Source organism: Varanus komodoensis, unplaced genomic scaffold (genome assembly GCF_004798865.1).
Source record: "Varanus komodoensis strain SLA01 unplaced genomic scaffold, ASM479886v1 scaffold108, whole genome shotgun sequence".
NCBI lineage: Eukaryota > Metazoa > Chordata > Lepidosauria > Squamata > Varanidae > Varanus > Varanus komodoensis.
Genome location: NW_025335307.1, coordinates 804,826 through 825,661, shown reverse-complemented (window position 1 = coordinate 825,661; position 20,836 = coordinate 804,826). Strand labels below are relative to the sequence as shown.

The following is a 20,836-nucleotide window of genomic DNA, read 5'->3' as shown; positions in this document are numbered from 1 at the left end:
GTGTCCCTGGAGAATAATGAGGCATCTCCCCATTTTGCATATTGCAGGAAAGGACCTGAGAGCTGAGGCTGGGGTGTGGGTTTCCTGCTTCCTGCCCGAGGGGGCCAACCAGCACTGGGAGCCACCTGCTCCTGGCTGGCTTATTACTTGTAGGGTGAAAATAGGGGATGAAATAAAATTCCCACAAGGTGAAGAGCCGAACTGTGGCAGGAAAGCATGAGGGAGTCTGCAGGGTCCTCTGAGAGGCATGGTGATCTGGTGGGTGCGGGTCCGGTTCAACCTCCCCTTATCCTCAAAGCTCCCTAAAGATTCTTGGCCAATCACTCCCTCTGAGGTCACCTCCCTTGTAGGGTGTTGGTTGTAGAGAGGAGAAAAAGGAGAGCAGGACACATGTGTACACCACTTGGGGGCAGGGCAAGAAGGAAAAAGGCAGGGAATGAATGCAGCATGAACATAAAAGTAGAGCCTCAAACTCCTCCCCTCTCTGCTCCCCAGAATACACTCCCTCTTCTCCCCCAGAGGTCAGTAGTGGGCTGCTGCACTCTTTCAGATGAAAGGCAAGGGGACCCCCCTGAGGACATAAACTTCTGGCCTACAAAAATGAGGGGATCACAGAAATGGTGCACTGAGTTTGGCAGCCCAGTTGCCTCCAACACATCCCAGGAAATGTGAGGCAGGAGCTGATGCAGTGGTACCCAGCAGGCCCCAGCCATGTGACTGCTCTCCAGAAGGAGTCCAATCTTTGGGCATGGCCAAGGTTGCTAATACTGGAGTCCAGCTTGATATCTGCTCCAGAAAGGTCAACCACCCTCAGTGCAGTGTCACTGCTACTCACAAATGAAGCCTGATCTAGTAGGGCTGGGAAAGGATTGCTTCAATTCTACCTCATGTGAAGCAAGGCATTCCCTTCTTCTGATCTTTCTCTTCCTGCTCTCAAGAGGAGTTTCACATTGCTTTTCTTGCACATTGAGACATTTATCATTTGGCAGCATTGCAGAACTCATCTGTTCAATCTCAGAGGCCAGTTTTTATGTTGCTGGCTCCGAGAGGATAATTTGATGACTTACTGAATCCCGTGCTGCAGACCCAGTTAAGAGTGCAAACATTTTGCCACTTCCCGGTTGCGGCTCATTCCCATCACAGCAGGTGGGGTGGGGGAAGGAAAGAATCCCCCCCCCCTTGCCCACACACACAGCCTGATCACCGCCTTCCCCCAGCAAAACTCCGCCTCGCTTGGGCTCAAGCAGCTGCAGCATAGACCATTGCCTGAACCATGCCAGGGTTGCACACACCCTCCTCCCTGGGACCGGCATGCCCCCCATGCCCTCTCTTTCAGCCCAAGCTTGGTCTTCAGCCAATCAGCCTAGCAGGACAGGGGGTGCGGCTGCAAGGGTCTTCTGTTTCCTGAGATGCCCTCAGCCACCCACATGGAGCTACTGCTGCTGCCTTGAAAGGGGAATACTTTGAAACAAAGGCTTAGACGGGTGCAACACAAAGAAGACAGACACAAGCACAACAGGACTTGCTGAAAACCAATGTAAACAGATCCTGTACATCTCTAAAGAAACCCCACATTTGTGGCTCCTGGTGCCCCAGTACAAGATCCTGCATGTAGATGTCCAAATCACTATACTAACTTTTCTTTGATGCTCCGGGCTGTGTCCTACCCAGGTGGCCAGACCGTGCAAACTGTTTCCACTGGTGCACCGCAGGGGACTTCAGGAGATCCTGACCATCCCGAAGCTTCTGCTGCTACTGCAAAGGAACCTGAGTGCAGGGAGGGCTGGAAGGACCCTGCAAGTCTCTCCTGGCATCCTGGCCCTTTGGAATGCAAGAGGAAAAGGTCCTCTTTTTGCCCCTGGAGAATGCAGCTGTGGCTTGCCTTCCTATGGGCCAGGACTGATACAGGAGAACCACCAATCCCATCCTCGTTGCCATCTGTCAGAATTCCAGAGATGCTTGGAATGAATACTTGATTTCAGTGGACTCATACAATCAAGCACTCTAACTTCACTCTCCTCTCCTTAGCACTTACAGTCCAATCGGTAATATAGACCAGGTGTGCAACATAATAATATAACTTCAGATTAGGTACAGCAAAGCCTCCTTTTTCCTTTACATGGAGAATTTTTAACCTTATCCTCGGTTTCTTGCTATTCTACATAAAATTATTCAATTGTCTCTACCAATCTTAAAGGACTTTTTCCTGGATCACAACTGGTATCTGAAAAGGAAAGTTCAGTTTAGGTAAGGCATTCATTTGTATAATTGAAATTCTCCCCAACCAATTTGCTTGTATTTCAGTCCATTTTTGTAAGTCTTTTAGAATCTTCACCCAAGTTGTTTGATAATTGTCTTGAAAAAGTGTCTTTATGTCCTGTGATGTTTATCCCTAAGTATTTAACTCAGTTTGAACTTATTTCACGTCCTGAGATTTGTTTTTTTTTTTCCTATTCTCAATTTGTTACAAATTTTAATAAAATTTTGTTCTTATTCATCATATATCCTGAATAAAATCCAGATTGTTCAACTTGCTCCATTAAGTGCTGTATGGATTGATGTGGATCCAAAATAGTCCAGACTATATCATCTGGGTAACATTTTATTTTATATTCTTCTCCACCTGTTTTAAAGCCTTCAATTTTTGGATGCTGTCTTATTTTTTTGCCATGATTTCCAGTACAAGATTAAATAAAAGAGGGGATCAAGGGCATCCTTGCTGTGCTCCCTTCTCCATTTGAAAGCGGTCAGTTCATACACCATTGATTAAAATCTTCGCATGTTGTCTACCATAAAGTGACTGCATCCAATTCAAAAAGCTTGAGCCATGGTCTAAATGTTGGAGTTTTTCACTACTAAAGCCCAAGCCACAATATCAAAGGCTTTTGCCACATCTAAAAAGATAAATGCAGCTTTTTCCTTTTCTTCTTGATCCATTCAATTGCATCTATCACAAAATGGACATTGTCTTTCATATTTCTTTCCAGGACAACTCCCTAAGACACCTCCCTTAGACAAATCCCTAAGACAAAACACAAGCACACTTTTTCATGAGACATTTCAATGCCAAAGCATGGATATGAACTTGTACCACTACTCCATCCATGATCCAGGAGGCAGGTCTGTGGCCAAAGCACCGGTGGGTGTTGCTGCTGTTGCTTTGTGTGCCATCAAGTCATCTCCAGCCTCTGGAAGCCCTCTGCATGCCCTCAGAAATGCCCTGTCCCTGACAGCCCTACTCCACTCTGCATACTCAAGGCTATGGATGTCTTGATGGAGTCAACAAATCTCAGTGGATGTCTTCCTCCTCCTCTGCCTTTGACTTCCCCAACAATGAAGGTCTTCTCCAGGGAGTCTGGCCTTCTCATGAGGTGTCCAAACAGTGGCAGCCTCAGTATTGTCATTTTAGTTTCCAGGAAAAATTCTGGCTTGATATGATCTGGGACTGTCTTGTTTGTCTTTCTGTCAGTCCAGGATATTCCCCAAGCAGCAAGTATCACATGGATCCATTTCCTTCCTCTCAGCTTTCTTTACACTTGTGCTAATTCCAGCAGATGGAAACATAGAAACATAGTGAGTCAGAAGGGGCCTCCTGGGCCATCTAGTCTGCCCCTTGTTCCAGCCAGCTCTGATCATGTAGTCCCCAATATGTCCTTCAATAGCCTCACTGATGGAGCCTCAACCACCTCCCTTGGAAGCCCATTCCACATCCGATGCGTCCTGATCATCAGGAAGTACTTCCTGACATCCAACCTGAAATCCAGTTACTTGAGCTTTGCCCCATTGGACGGTGTCCTTTCCTTCACAACAGAGGAGAAAATGTAAAGGCCGTCCACTGTGTGACACCCCTTCACTTATCTCTTTCACAGCTGGTTGGCCAGATTCTGCAGGATTTTGGAAATGATGTTTGCTCCTGTGTGCCTTGCCCCCACAGTGACCACCTACTAAGCCTTTCCAGGGAATTCAGCTGTGCAACAGTCCAGGGAGACACTGCAGAGTTGTGACTTGATGGTCAATCCATTTTCCAGAGCTAAGAGCTTGACATGCCAGATCTGATGTGGCAGCTGGAAGGATCTCACCACTGGACAGACCACCTGCTGCCTGATCTGGCACCTGGTCCGTGTGTTGGTGGCTCATTCATAGGAGAGGGGAAGTCATGGACCATGCTTGGATTTGATTATCTTTTCCACTTTTCCCAAGTAATGAACAGTGCAAAAGATTTTTTCCCCAATACTTTCATTTCTGTACTGTCCATATACCTAAAATGGATCTCTGGGCTGTTCACAAAAGTAAGGATTTTGAGCTGCTGAGGAAAAATAGAAACACAATTTATGCTTTGTTTTTCATCATGAGATGCTCCTTGGTATTCAGGTCAGGCCTCCATAGAATGATGTAACACTTGGGCAGGAAGATGCAGCCCAGCAGCCCAGCACTGGAGGTCAATATGGAGAAGACCTGCACGGCCACCATGTACTTGCCCCTGGTGCTCAGGTAGGTGGGCACGAAGGACACCCAGATGCTGCAGAAGACCAGCATGCTGAAGGTGATCAGCTTAGCCTCGTTGAAGGCCCCGGGCAGCTTCCTGGCCAGGAAGGCCACTGTGAAGCAAATGGCAGCCAGGAAGCCCATGTAGCCAAGGGCAGCATAGAACATGGCCACAGAGCCTTCGTTGCACTGCAAGATGATCTGCCCCAGCTGGGAGTGCTTGTCAGAGTCAGGAAAGGGGGGAGAGGTGCCCAACCAGATGGTGGAGAGGACTACTTGGACGCTGGAACAGGACATGACAATGGAGTTGGCCAAAGTCTTCCCCAACAAGTTCCTTGTCATGTTGCCTGGCTTGGTGGCCAGGAAGGCCAGCACCACCGTGACTGTTTTGGCCAGGAGGGAAGAGATGGCCACTGAGAAGATGATGCTGAAAGCTGCTTGTCGGAGGAGGCAGGTGATGCTTCTTGGCTGTCCAATGAAGAGGAAAGAGCATGCAAAGCAAAGCAGGAGAGAGAGAAGAAGTATGTAGGAGAGGCCTCGGTTGTTGGCCTTGACTACTGGAGTTTCTTGGAATTTCCAAAAGATTCCCAATATGACTCCTGTGGCTATGGAGAAGAGTACAGCCATGCCAGTGAGGAAGGTCCCCAAATATTCTTCATAGGACAGGAAGGTGATGACCTTGGGGATGCACTGATCCTGAGCCTTGTTTGGATGCTGGTCTTCTGGACACTTCAGGCAATGCTTTGCATCTGTAGAAAGCAAAAGAAAAGAAAAGAAAAGAAAAGAAAAGAAAAGAAAAGAAAAGAAAAGACCACCCTAGAACTCTGACATCCATTCCAGTCTTGGTTCTTTACATTTCATTCATCCTTGTTGTTTTTCTTATTACTAGTGTAATTGTAAATGGTGGTATTACAACTAAGGGCTTGATTTTGGTTTAAGAGGCAACATAAAGAGCCAGTGTGGTGTAGTGAGAGCCAGTGTTGTGTAGTGGCTAAGAGCATGGGACTGGGACTCAGACGATTTGGGTTCTAGTCCCCGCTCAGCTATGGAGCCAACTGGATGACTTTGGGCCAGTCACAGTCTTTCAGCCCAACCTACCTCGCAGGGTTGTTGTTGTGGGGATAAGATGGAGGAGGCGATGTAAGCTGCCTTGAGCCCTATGTAGGAAAAAGGCATGATATAAATCAAAAAATAAATAAATAAATGTAGAGGTCTTTCTGGCCGGGGGTGGACTTTCTGGGCCCATTCATTCCCCAAAGTTAGCACATTTCCTCATATAAGCAGTCATGGCAGCCAAATACCAGGAGAGCAATTTGCAAAGTAAACTAAGTAGTTTTTTCTTTTTTATAATGAATAAATTCATGCATCAGATATTGTCTGTCCCTGGCAAGAACTCCATCCCTTTAAAGTTTTGATGGTGTGGTGTGAACATCTGAGGATGAAGTGAGGGGGACACATCTGTTCCTGGAAGTGCAGGAAGACTGTGCACTCTGGTGGGGTGGATCCCTGGACCATCCATGGTCTCACCACAAACCCAAATGGAGGGTGACACCATCCAGCATTGGTGCTTACACTCCTTTCTGAAATGAAGTAGGAACACCCAAAATAAAGTCTCTGTACAGGATGACTGGGTTTGGGCAATCCCCCTCTGACTGCACGGTTGTCAATCATGGTTGTTACATTGCACGCAAGCCCTGTCCCTGCTTCCTGCACCTCCATACTTGCTTTTACCAGCTTGAACAGGGAAAGGAGCAGCTGCATTGGTTGGAGAAGTTCAAGGAGATCAAGACACAGCACAAAATGCACTCCTAGGTGAAGCCATGTAGGCAGTCTTCTAATGACATGCACCCTTATTTGGAGGGACATGATGCAAGGTTGCACCACTCTTCTGAGGTTCCCCTAATCCCAGCCCTAATCCCAGCTCACTCCAACACTTGAGCCGCCCATCAAGAGTCAGGTAACAAGCCTTCAAGATGCATTGAGCCTGACGCTGGCTGAGCACCCACCACCAGTGCTCCCAAGCCACAAGGGGGCCATCCTGACACTCTTCCCTGCCTCCAGCTGTGCACCCCAGGAATTCCTTCCCTGTCTCCCCAGCCACCTGCCAGCCCATCCACTGTCACAAGCTCTCCAACATGGTACTTTTCCAGCACCAGCAGCCCTGCCCACTTTCCTCTGCTTAACAGAGACTTCCTCCCCTCTAAGAGTTGAGCAAAGCAACAGTCAGGACAGATTGAGGAATTGGCACCAGCCAAGCAACAGAATGAGATTCAATAAGGACAAGTGCCAAGTCCTCCACCTAGGAAAAAGAAAGCAAAGGCATCGCTCCAAGACATGGAATATGAGGCACAACCAAACTGAACAAGAGAAACATCTTGGAGTAATAGGCTAAACATGAGACAACAATGTGAGGCAGCAGCCAAAAGGGCAAATGCTACTTTGGGATGCATTAGCAGAAGCATTATGTCCAAATCACAAGAAGTAGCAGTTCCTGTATACTCCTCACTAGTCAGACTTCACCTGGAATACTGTGACTAGTTCTGAGCACCAAGATTTAAGAAAGATGCAGGAAAACTAGAAAGCGTCCAGTGGAGGGTGACAAAAATGATCCAGGGGTTGGAAACACTGCCCCATGAGGAGAGACTGGGAGAACTGGGCATGTTGAGCTTGAGGAAAGAGACTGGGGGGACATGATAACCCTATATAAGCACCTCAAAGGCTGTAACAAAGAGCAAGGTCAAGATCTATTCATGCTGATACCAGAGTGTAGGACATGGAACAATCAGTTCAAGTTGTGACAGACCAGATTCAGGCTGGGCATCAGGAAAAGCTTCCTCACTGCCAGCACAACACAATGGTGCAACCAGCGGCCTGGAGAGGGGTGGGCTCTCCCACACTAGTGAATTTCAAGGCTGAACTGGATAGCCATCTGAGTTGGATGGTGTAATGTGGTGTCCTGCAACACCAGGGGGTTGGATGGGATGGCTTTCATGACACCTTTCAACAATAATATTCTATGACTCTATGATCTCCTCAGTCATTCCCTTGACTTAACCAGGTGACTTGTGGTGGAGAAGGACCCTAAAGAGGAATCTGATGCACGGGCACTGCCAGCCCCTAATCTGCCTGTTCTGCCCCTCCCCACTTAGTACTTGCTTCAACCTTGCTCACAGCTATGGATAGAACCATCTTGGAACCAAATGGGCTGGGGCCAAGGAGCCTTTGGATCCTTCTGCCCAGGAAAACCTTCCAATTGGATTATCTCATGTTTGTAAAGGATTCTGGGAGGTTCTGTGAGTTCTGCACTAGTTCTACTTCAAAGAGATCATCAGGGTGGGAGAGAAGAGGAAGCAAACTGGGACTTGGGGATTCTGAGTTGGATGAGGGAGCTCAGCTCCCCTGGTGAGGTGGGTGGAATTCCACACCTGGCAGCACCTGCCTGACTGGGAGCCAACATAGTGCAGAGGACAGGCGATTCAGAATGTAGTCCTAACTCAGCCATGGGGATCACTAGGTGACTTGAAGGCATGACACAGAAAAGCTGTAGCCCAACATGCACAGCAGAAGATCCAAGCCACATGACCTCCTTACCAACCTTCCTGCACATCTGTGAATTCTCCATACCACAGGATCCATTGCTTGCACAATCTTCTGGGCCCAGCCACCCTCCCCAGCATCCTCCCTGAAGGCATGCCTTGCAATGCCATCAAGAGAAGTCCTCTTTCAGCTCTTCCAGATGAGGCAACAGAAGGTCCAAAAGCTCCCCATGCTCAAGAAAGATCCCTTTCTGCAAGCCACTCCCTTCTCCTTGAGGGAGCTACACAGGGCACTCCTTGTTCTGATGCACTTGGAGGGAAGTGATGACACGATAAGGCTGGCTTCATGCAGCAAGAGGTCATGAGGTATACTGTGGAGAGAGAAATGGGTGTGCTGCCAAAACACCACCCTCGATAGGGGAGGGAAAGGTTTCTCAGGAGATGGAGAAGACCAGGAGGAATGCAGGGGCAGTGGTGGGCAGGGGAGGCTTAGCATCAAGAAGCAGTGGAGGGAAAACATGTCTGCAGGGTACTGAATGCAAGGGGGTACCTTGCTGCTGCAGCAATGAGGGAAAGAGGCATTCTGGGAAGGAGAGAACACTGCACAGCAGTTGGGCCATGAAATGCTTCCAGGACTGAGTGGTGGGGCTCAGCAATGCCAACCCTATCAAAAAAGATTATCTGCTTGAATACTCCAGGAAAATCCAGGGATGCTAATAAGGCCACCATCTTTGTGGCCCTAAACTACACTGGCTATATCCTTTCTGTAATGTGGAGCCCAGAACTGAACACAGTACTCCAGTTGTGGGTGCACCAGAGTAGTATAAAGTGGCAGTAATACCTTTCTTGATCTAAAGGCCATGCTTCTGGCTAGGCAATCAAGGGTGGCATTTGTCCACCACCACATCACAATGATGAGGCACGTTTGCCCTGCAGTTGACGATTACCCCACAATCCCTTTCACAAGTATGGGTCTTCAGCCATTAGAGAGCACTACAATGGGCAATGAAATGGTTCCAGGACTGGAGGGAAGAGGTGCATTAAACCAGGCCCAAGGAAGAAACTTTTCTACTCTGAAATTCCAGAAACAAACAGGCCATCATAAATTCTTCACAGGATGGCTTAGCACACCCAAATGTGCCCCATTATTATTATTATTATTATTATTATTATTATTATTATTATTATTATTATTAGAACATTTCTATGTCGCCCCTTGCCGAAGCCTCGGGGCGGCTTACAACACAATAAAATACAAAAAAAATACAAAAATAACAATATAAAATTAAAATTAACAATATAAAATAAATAAAAACTATAAAATATAAAAGAGGTCGACCTGGCATGGTTGGATTTTGCTCCCCTCCTAATCACTGCCTTTTCCTCGGCACACCCACCTTCCTGAGTGGAGATGGTCTGTTCTGCACATGGAGCGCAGTCATAGCAGCACACGGGCTCTCCTTCCCGAGCCACCTTGAAGAATCCTGGGTGACAGCTTTTCACGCATCTGGCCTGGGGCAGCGGCTGAGTGAGAGAGGAGCATAAAAAAGGAGAGTTGGGGTAGATGAAGCTGTGGACTGAGGAGACAGAGCAGGAACTGACAAAAGAGAGAACCTTCAGCATTTCCTTGGATCCCATAACTGAATCTCATCCATTGAAGAAGAGCATCTGGACATTCTGTCCAGAGGAAATGCATTGCCTTTATTCTCTGCTCCTTTTATATCTCATGCATTTTATTTATTTATTAAATTTATGTACCTCCTGTTCCCTAAAATGTTAATGAATGGATGGGAAATGAAAACAATGGAATAATGGGGATGGTTTTCTTTACCTGATCTTGCCATCTGGTCCACACAATGGGATCTCTGTAAATGGTGAATTTGGGGTCAGGCAAGCCCCACCTTTCTAGACTCCCAACTTTCACTCTGTCAACTGTCTTGTTGGGAAACCTCACCCAACTGAAAAGGTCCAAGTTGGCTGCCAAGTCTCCGTCTTCATCTAAATACACCCCCTCGATAGAAAGATTGTGAAACTGGGAGTCTCTCAGAAAAGGGTGGAGCTGCAACAACAGAGGGAGCAACAGCATTTGAGAAGGCACGTTTCATACTCCAGTTTTTGCTAAGAGCTGGTCCCAGTTTAATGTGGTGGGTATGCCTCTTATAATGAAGAGGATTCTGATTTCAATGCTGGATACCCATGGTCACCTTTGGGAATTTAGGAAACAGAGAAAAGAAGCATTGTTTCTGAAGAGACAAGAATGGCAACTTTTCTGAAGGCAATATTTCATAAATCCTTAAAAGCAGCAAATGGAAATTTCTGCCCAGAACCTGCAGTCTTTCAGTGGCTGTCCTTGGATTTCATTGAAGCAGGCTTAATCAGATTTCTTTCTAAGCAGTTTCACAGCAATCCCAGAACAATAGATTTTCAAGGAGCAAGAAAAGATCTCCCTGTTATTTGGACCTTCTCTTCCATGTCCTGCTCTCTGGGATGATCAAGCAGAGATTGCGGCCCTGTATTTTTTTTGACAAACCATCAAGTACTTGAGGTATGCTATCATACCTCCCTTCAATATTTTCATCTCCTTGTTAAACATGCCCAGATCATTTAATCTCACTTCATATGCCTTTGTTTCCATCCATGCATGTGCTCCTCCAAATGTTTTCTTGTTTCTCCTACTGAGATACTGTGAAATTTCTTTCATGAATTTGGAAAATCCCATCACAATTTCTCACATTCTAAATTCAGTGCCTAAGAAGGGGAGGGAATACCTGCCATGGATGGAGCTGGAGCATGTGTAGCCTGCCTCCACATTCCATGGACATCCTCCGGGATCTGGAGGAAACAGCCGCATCTATGGCACGGGCCACAGCCTGGACTGTGTTGTAAGAGAAGAAGCTGTCTAGATGCAATATTCTCCCCTTGTCCACTCTGGGCAGGCCCACTGGTTTATCCTCCTCTCTGCATCTTTTCCACTCTTTCACTGACCATATGTGCTTTGAATAAGAACACTTAAATGTTTTCTTCACAAGTACATGCATAGCAATATAGAAATCTTCAAAACCATCGTAGTTGAAACGTTTGCTTGTTTGGGGAATGAAGGAAAAGTATGCACAGACATGCTGGAAATCACAGTTTGAAACAACTAAAGGCAAGGTAAAGTCACGTAAAGCTGTGTTGATCCAGACTTTCCCATTAACATGGTTCATAAACCTTTCAATAAATGTTTCTACAAGCCCTATTCCATAGAACGAGAAAAGTAAATCTTCAAAATAAATAAAGACATTGATATCTGCCAACTCCTTAAGGGACTGCAGCTTGATCTCTGTATTGCCTGATTTCAGCTGTGGGATGCTGCGTGAAAACATCACACAAGTGCCATTCCTGAGGAGCTCTGGTATCAAGGTTCTCATGAACTTCTCTCCATTCTCAGTGTCCACTGCAAAGAGACCAACCATTGTCCACCTGAAGTGCTGCAGCAGCCTGACTATCCCTGGGTACTGGATGCCTTCTTCAGGGACCATCCTGTAGAAGGAAGGGGACTGACTTTTTTCTCTCCGGACCTGAGAAGTGAAAGCATAAGTGACCTGGGAAAGAGACACAGAGACTGATGGAATGCTTCATTTCAGTACCAAATCAAAGTTCCCCATCTCATTCAAATAAACCTTAATTATCTGCATGAAATATGATTCAAAAGGAAGTAGTGTGTATTATTTTCTGAAAGACACATTGTATTATCATCATGAGTTTACAATATTGAACTACTGAGCATGTCCAGATTTATCACCCTGGAATAACTTTCCTAGCACTTCATTCCATAAATGGAAGTAAAATTGGTTCATAGGGTGGGTCAAAAACAGAGGCCATGGACACCTTTTTGGGGTTTCACTATCTTCCTTGCCCTTTTCAATTTGATGCGTGAGGAAGAAAAAAAACTATCTTGGATGCCCATGATATGATTGACAATAAGTTGAAGAATTCTTTGTACTATATCTGATCCTAATGAAAACACAAATTTTGGCTGATGAGAAAACATCAAGGGTAAATTCTTTTAGGGTTCTCTCAGGGAGAAATAAGAGAGTCAAAAATAAAAACTCTGCCAAGAAGGTCAGAATATGTAAAAGACCAGCTGGGAGGCACTTGTAGCTTGAGATAACCGTGTCCAAAAGGAAGATTTGAGAAGTGAAGCTTAAGCTCACCCTGTGCAAAAATAACATGCATGGTGTTCTCCCTACTTCTAATCATTGTAGAAAGCTGAACACATGATAGCGCTGTGTGTGATGGCCGTGGCAGCTGTTCTCAACTGCAGGTGGGCTCACTCTCGATTGTGGGAATGACTCAACAAGAGACTCTTTTGTATAAAATTTCTTGCTGGTGTTGCCTTTCTCTCTCACAGTCAGAAAATGAACAAGAGGGACATTTTTGCTAATCCTCAGTGCTAAAAGTGCCGGATGGGTGCATGGATTGAGGCAGAGGAGGCATCAACCCTTTTCATCTTGAGATTGAGTAGGATTGTCTCTTCTCCTGGGAGGGATATCATGCATGCAAAACATGTTGGGACCATCTGTTATTCCTTACCACTAAGAGTACTGGATGGGTGCCTGGTGGAGAGCATAGGGGCTTGAACCCTTTTCATCTAGGGATTGAGTGGGACTGTCTCCTGTTCTGGGAGGGATGTCATGCATGCAAATGATTTGGAGAATCTTTGGCTTTCTCTGCATGGCACCTCATCACTTTTCTGAATTTTCTCACCTGTGGGATTTTGAAGATGCCCAGCATGTTGGAAAGCTGCATGGAGTTGTCAGAGTCAGATTCTTCAAGGACAGCCAGCAGATGATTTCGCCTGCCACACTTGTAGTTGGGAACGTGGGCCTGAGAGGTCGAGAGCAGGTCTATGGCTGCATCAGATGTCAGTCTGACATCATAAAGGCTGTTATAGATGTTGTAGCCGAGGGTGATGTTGGGCAAGAGGCTGGGATTCTGGTTGAGCTCCTGGATGGCAAACAGGAAGGAGAGGATCTTCCAGTAATCTGTGGAGCCCAACCTGAAAAAAGAAAAGAAGTGGGCCACTGTGCCATCCCTGCTCGTGAATACTTCAACAGCCCTTTAACACTGTACCCTCCTTCTCAGGTTTCCACCTGCTCATCCTGGTCCCAACCCAAAGGAAGAGTGCAACTGCCAATTTTTGGAGAATTCCTGGTGGGATTCTATTGGGTGGGGCAGCCCGTTTTCCTGTCCGAGTGCAGGAGTATTTCCCATTAAAGACACCTGCAAGAAAGGTGCCCATCCGAGGTAGGAGTCCAGCAAGTCCAGCAACTGACACTGAAGGAGAAGGAAAGGTGGAGGAGTGCAGAGGCAAGGAATGTGTCACCTGTTCTGGGACCTGTTGCCCCCCATTACCCTGGACTCCCCCAGGGCCTGGGGCTTTACTGCCTATGAGTTTGCTAGCTGGGTGTTCATGAGAGAGAAGCCAGCTGGAAGGAATTGCTCTGGCTTTGCATGCCCTGCAAGCTGTGCTGCCCGGATGCCCATGGCGATTTTGGTATCAGGTCAAGCAAGCCAATGACTTACTGACGCTGTTCATTAGAAGCGGGTTTGAAAGTGTGTGGTCCAAATAGGCCTTGTGCTGCAGAGATGCTGGCACTGAAGATGTAGTCTCCTTTTTGGTAATAATTCCGTGGCTGCAGCTCATCCCTGTGCCACCTCCAGAGGCATTTGGCCTCCAGCACCTCACAGGAGGCCTCTGGGAGCAGCAGCAGCAGCAGGAAGAAGAGGGCCATTCTGCCAGCGCTTGGCACGGCCTCCATCCTTCCCCTTCCAACCAAAGAGAGCATCAATTTGAAGAACAATTTGCTTCCACAGCTTCAGCCAAAGGTAAAGAGAATAAAGGCCCTGCACAGAGGCCTCCTCCCCTGCTCTCAACCTCTCCCAAGCTCTGAGAAGGACTTAGGGAATGATGTGCCTTCCCTTTTGTGCCTGGATGCAAGACACACCTCTGCAGTCTCTTGTTTGCATCAGGGATTCAGGATGGTCCTGGGGAGGGCACCACATGACGCTTAGCGAGAGGACAGTAATACAGTATGATTTCCACAATCATACAGCCACATGGCTGCAGCACCTCTGTGGCTTCCTGAAAACCTTCCTCACTCCCACGTGCAAGAAAGGTACACTCTGAGAGTCAGGAAGTTAGCCCTGCATGACCCCTGCCTTGCTTTTTACCTTCCCATTTTTGTGCGCTCAGCTTGATCCCTGGATGGTGTGCTCAAGCCACCCAAGTGCTGCACCATCATCACAGTGTCATCTAATTTGCCCTTTGTGCCCAGCTTCACCTCCAGGGATGGGCAGGCTGTGATTTTGTCAAAATGTTGCTCCTGCAGGGATCACCAAGAAGGACAGCAAGAAGGAAACTCTCTGATGGAGGAATGATCCTGTCAGTCCTATCCCAGCTGTCCCTGAAGGACTGGGAGGGAAGGTGCTTTCCCTCTCTCTTCTCCCCCACCCCTCTTTCCCTCAGGGAAAGTTTCTTTTTTCCTAACTGCTGTGGTCACTGTCTATTTCTGGCATCCTGTTCCCCTTGGGGTGCGTGTGCTGGGACTGTGTGTTTCCCACCAGTCAATCTATGAGATGAAGCCAGTTTCCATTCTCAGCCTATCCTACCTGGCAGGATTGTTGTTGTCAGGAAAAGAACGATGGGTGAAGTATGCAAAGTGCTTGCTTTGCTTTCCTCATGCATGGAAAATTCACCCAAAGACACATCAGCACTCTCCTGGGATCCCAGGATCCATTCAAATCTGCCCTGCCCCATTGGTGTTTTGAAAGTGTAAGCAATCAGGGAGAGAACAGGCAGTAAGTGAGATTGACTTGGATTTTGGTCCTGTGGAAAAAATGCAGATAAATGAGAGGGGCAGTTTTGCTGGGGCCCATGTGCGTAATCTCAGCTCCTGCACCTGGCAGTGTCTGAGAATCCGATTTCGCAGCCTGTGAGGATGTCTGCTCTGATCTACAGGGAGACCTCTGTGGCACTGAGTTTCATCCTTTTTACACTTGGGGACTGGCAAAAATAGGAAAATTATTTCAGGGACCACTGAGGCAGAAATAAAAAGCATGATATGCATGATATAGTATTTTGTGTATTCGTTTTCAAACAGTACAAAAATAGGAAAGCAAATTCTCCTAAAATAACCAGAAACATAGAAGTAAAAATGCTAATAAAAGAATAAAATATTGAAATTACATCTAATTGGACACAAGTGAAATTTTTAGAGAGCTCTTGCGAGATCTGCTGTTGCTTCTTTTCAAGTATAATTGCTTAAAAATTCACAATAGCAAAACACAAAATCAACAGAAATGCAATGGTATATTTATAGCTAATAGGAATTCAGGTACCATTTTGACTCCAGAGCAACACAAAATCAAAGTGATTTAATACAATAATCACACTATTCAATTCAGAACTACAAGGACCCCCCCCCCCACCCCCCAGACCCCTCAGCCCCACCTGGCTGAGAAAATGCTATCCGCACCAGCCCGCCTCAGTGCTCCCCCCCCCCAGCAGAAAACGTGGTGGAGAGAAGGGAGGGCAGCTCTCGATCCCCACCCAGAGGCACACCTGGCCCAGGGTGGCTCCCGCTGAGTTGCCTCTCCCCCTCCCACCCCCTATGTCGAGGGAGAGACAGCAATTGGCAGGGGGCTCAGTGAGCTCCACATGGTCCTGGTGAGTGAGATGCCAGGATTCCTTGACTCCCGAGGCCTCTTTCAGCCACTGCAGCCTGAGAGTTTCATCCTCCTCTGAGCTGGGTCCCTCATGGTGATGCATATTCTGCCTGAGGTCATTATCACTTCTGGGCAGCCTCATTTGTATGATGTGGTACAGGATGAGGTGATGCAATTGTCTGGTGCACTTGTCAGTCCCTTGGCTTGCCTTTGGACAATTCTTCAAGATTTCATGATTTCTCCATGAAATTCATGAAGAAGACTTCACTCAGTCTTCTCTGCATTGGACCTGAGACTTTAGAGTGCCCTTGGCTCTCATAGTTTACCTGTTTACTTTCACTTTTTTTGTTTGTAGTAAGCACTGAGCCAGGACACAGAAATGGATTCCACTGGCCTCCATCACCATCACTGCAGTCCCTGCTCAGCATGAGGATGTGGTCAGGACCTTTCTCCCGGGCCTGAAGGGAAGATTCTTCCTTTGAGGTGTCTGTACACATTCTGATTCTCTCAGCTGCAGTGGATGGCACAGTTCACCTGGGTCCTGGCAGAGCACAGCTTAAACCAAATGAAGGAAAAAGACCTTTCACACTTCACAGAAGCTCATGGTAGGCAGCAGATGGCCTCACCTGCTCTCAGGATAGTTTGAAGACTCCCATTAGTTGGGGAAGAAATTGTGGAAAGTTGGGAAAGAAGATGGAAAGTCTCTGGGCTTTTTAACTCTGTCCAGCACAAGTCCCTTGAGCACAGTCTCAAATGTTCTGGGTTTTGTATCAGTCTAGCCAACACAAAGTGCACAAATGTGTATCTACAGTGATGGTAGTGGCCTGTATAAATGCCCCGACTCATTGTGAATAGTCAGAAAAATGAACTCGCACACATTTCAAAAGAACAACCAGTGCTTGTGCATTCAGATTAAATGAATGCCTATGATCATTAAAAAAATTCCAGGAGGAGCTGTATTGCTGCTTTACATTTCAAGCTGCCCATATCCTTGAGCTGACAAATGGGCTCACCAAACAGCAAATGTTAGGCTATTGTAAGGATGCTGATGATTTGGCACCACTGAGCTTGCAGTTTGCTTTTTTCCTGCCTGCCATATTCTAGGACATACGTGGGCTCAGTATGGGAAGAAAGCCTAGATAAAACCAGGCCATCTTAATTTTGCCATTTTTTAATGGAGGTGCAAAACACACCCTACTGGTTCCAGGATTCACTTTGTGAATTTTGGTGCCTGATCAGCTGTATTTTGACCTGGGTATCTGAAGGAGCATCTCCTTCTCGATGTGCCTGCCTGCCCCTTGGTTTCTGAGTCAGAGGTCCTTTTTCAGGAGCCTTCCTTAAAGGAGATTAGGAGGGTGGTTTCCTGGAGGAGGGTGTTCACAGTGGCAGTGCCCCTGTTATGGAATTTGCTCCCCAGAGAGGTTCGCCTGGTGCCAACACTGTATTCTTTTCAGCACCAGGCCAAAACTGTTTTATTTTCCTTGTATTTTAAGGTTGTGTTTTTTTTAAAAAAGAGGGGTTTTATTCTAGAGAATGGATGCTGTGCTCCACTTTGTTTTATTGTAAGACTGTCCCGAGACATTTTGTGGGGGACGGTACAAAAAAGTTTTAAATATATAAATAAATAACTTTAGCAATATTGCTAAAAAGAACCTGACTTCTTGTTTACCCAAGGGGAAAAGTAGCCTCATTGGGAATTGGGTAGGGGAATCTCCACAGACACACACCCATGTATGCACCACCCAAGAGTTTCATCCATTCCCTTCCAACCATTCCATTGCGACTTTGCAATGACAAGTTGATAAACTCACGTTTCAGAACATGTCTTTTATACCTGACTCAAATCCCACGTGAGTATGAGAAGACATTTGGTCCCTGGACCGAGCGGAAAGCTTGACTCTTTTGCTTTCTTCTTCTGGTGCTTCCTTCTTTCTGGTCATTCACACAGTCGTTGATGAATGCACACAACATCACTTTAGAAGTCTTCCTTTCCATAGAACAAATTCCCCTAGTCCCACCAAGATTTCTTTTGAGTGTTAGCTGATGCCTGCCTCCACCTGTGGCTGGAAGCACAGCTGATGTAACTCCCACAGGGACTCTGAGGTTTATACATGCTCAGGGGCTCTGTGTGCACACTACTGTGCTCACAGAGCAGTGATACTTTCCTGCCAAAGCATCCCCCTTTTTCTTAGCTGTATGCCATGGTCAAGGCCACAGAGCCAAGAGTTTGTCCAAAGTGTTCCCCTGAGACAGGCTGGCCAAACATCACTGGCTGCTCTAAGCAAGCAAGGCAGACCCCCCCCCCCCATTTTTCTCATTTCTGTTTTCTTTTTCCAAAGGTCCAGCAACTGCATTCCTTTCCCCATTTCTTTCATTCTTCATGCACCAAACCAGTATTTACATAGGTCAAAACTCTCAGACACCAAGCACCCAGCAATCAGTTCTGGGACCAATTCAGCTCAACCTTTTTATCAATGACCTGGTGGAGGGGATAACCTGTCTGCTGACTAAATTTGCAGATGATACCAAAGTAGAGGCCATGGCCTCACCTGGGGAGCTGGTAATCCAGATCCAGAAGGATCTGGCCAGGCTTTGAAAGTGGGCGAGGGACAACAGGATGGCATTCCATGTGGATAAGTGCAAGTCTTGTACATGAGACACAGAAGCAGGTGTCACAAGGACAGGATGGGGGCACATGGATGGTGAGCATCACTTGTGAAAGGGATCTTGGCATTCTTGTCAACAGCAGGCTGAACATGAGCCAGTGTTGTGATGTGACAGTTAAGAAGACAAACACCACGTGTGGCTTCCAGATCTACGGAGGTGTTGATACCACTCTCTATGACTCTGCTGAACCCACAAATGGAGTACGTCATCCAGTTCTGGTCTCCATGTTATAAGAGAGACATAGGCAGGTTCGAATTGGTTCAGCGTAGGGTCACAAGAAAGGGAGCCAGGTTTGGAGGGATCACATGAGAGGAGATGTTGAGGGAAATGGTTCCTTTCAGCCTCTAGGAGTGGAGGCTCCGAGGTGATCTTTTAGTGAATTACAAGTAGCTGAGGACATGTCATGTGGAGGAGGGCCATGGCCTGTTGTTTTCTGCAGTGGAGGGCAGGACACAATCTAAGGGAGCAAAGCTCAAGGAACCAGGCTTCAGGTTGGAGGTCAGGAAGTACTTCCTGATGATCAGGACACATAGGATATGGAATGGGCTTCCAAGGGAGGTGGTTGAGTCTCCATCACGAGGCAGAATGAGAGAGCTCTTTGCAGCAAAGAGAGTCCTTTGCCCTCTTACTTGCTCCCGAAATGACTTTTTTAAAATGAACCCAATGAGCAGCACCTTTGGAAAGGGCACGTGGTCTCCTGAACTTCATGCACCACCAAATTCATCCTCAGAGGATTCAGGAAAGATAAAAAGAGCATTTCTCCACACACTGCATAGCTGAACTATGGAACTGGCATCCAGGAGGAGGTGATAGTCACCAATTTGGGTGCCTTTCAAAGGTGATTGGAGGGATTTGAAGGGGGGAGGAGGAGGAGGAGGCAGCTATCATGGCTAGCAGCCTTGCTGGCCAAGGGCTATCTCCAGATCAGAGGCAATATCCCTGTGCACACTGGTTGCAGGGAGACCTTGGCTAGACATGACCCCTTGTTTGATCCATGGTGGCTCTTTCTAGGTTCTACAGACATGTCTGGCCAGCAGGGCATATGGGAGGGGTGCTGCGTGCACAACACACAGGACTCAATTCTTGGAAAGAGCTCAGCAATACTGGGTGTGTTTGCCAGGAACAAACTCCTCCTTGTTGTTCTCCTCCTTGTCATTGTCGTCGTCGTCCTCGTCCTCTTCCTCTTCATCTATTTACAACCAGATTCTGCTGAAATGCAGCAAACTGGGCCTATTCCACAGAATCCTTCCACAGATCTAGACTTTCACCACATGACTTCACTTGGTCTCTAAGTTTTGTGGCACATTTGGAGGTCAGAGTTGCTCTCTGTCATTTTCAATGCATCTCAGTAAAAGTCAGGACAAAGTGCCATACAAATCCTTTCACACAAAACACTGGCTCTTTAATTCAATGCAGAGAAGGACATTTAAGGCACATTTGGGTGGGTACCTTAAATACCGCATTCCCAAATGCACATTTTACCATTCACAGAACAAGAATGATGCCACAAAGGTTCATAGCAGGGAATAAGTGTGAGCTGCAGGTGGAACTGTGAGAAGTTCAACAAGCTAGAGCTTCCATGTTCCACTGATCAGGAGAACAGGATGTTATGGGATGGATAACATCAGAGGCAACCCAGTAATTTAACGTATGTGTGAGGGTGGAGAAGAGGAAATACAAGTTTTTGTTACCACTGTCTCCTCTAGGCATTCTGGAGTATGAAAGGAGCATTCTTATGGCCTATCGAGAGTGTACAAGGAGCCAATGGTTGGTTTAGAATCCTAGATAAGTGTTTAAAGCCTGCAGTCTGGCCTTGGAAATAGAAATCTGAGCACCAACCACCCTCCATTTCCCACTTGCACCTGGAATGGAAAGAGTGACACAGGCTGCTTCAAAAGGCAGGAATGCAAGCTCAAAGTGGGGGACTTGGGAAACGATTTTGGAATGGTGGAGACTGCAGGGTCCAGCAGAAAAGCTATCCCAACTCTTCTCCATCCTGTCTTTGGACAGGGAAGACTGACTGAGAAACACTACTTAGATCACAAAGTCAAAGTCTGCCCCAGCTCTCTGTCCTCATCCAAATACACTCTGCCCATGGAAGTGTCATGAAACTGGGGGCTCATCACATGAGGATGAAGCTGGAAGAGCAGGAGAAACACCATGATTGAGGAGAGAAGACAGCAAACTGACATCTTACTGCTGCCTGTGCCAGACTTAGGCCTCTCCCTAATTAATCATGGCTCTGTGTCTGTCTGTGTGTTTTAGTTTGGAAGAGTCTGTTTTCATAGAAACACCTCCAGTGGAAGCCCATCCCATATCCCAGGGGTCCCAACCATCAGGAAGTACTTCCTGACATCCAACCTGAAACCCGGTTCCTTGAGCTTTGCCCCACTGGACCACATCCTTCCCTCCATTACATCCCTCTGCCATGTGACACT

At 46.9% G+C, this 20,836-nt stretch overlaps 1 protein-coding gene across 1 annotated transcript; it reads right to left on the bottom strand.

The window, feature by feature from the left end:
• Nucleotides 1-4,368: 4,368 nt before the first annotated feature.
• Nucleotides 4,369-20,108, bottom strand: LOC123018043 (vomeronasal type-2 receptor 26-like; the record flags this gene model as incomplete). Its single annotated transcript, XM_044419781.1, has 3 exons — nt 20,090-20,108; nt 19,516-19,587; nt 4,369-5,234 (listed from the first exon to the last, which is right to left on the bottom strand). Coding segments are annotated over exons 1-3 (957 nt in total), but the record flags the coding sequence as incomplete, so codon positions are not given.
• Between the last annotated feature and the right edge of the window lie 728 nt (nt 20,109-20,836).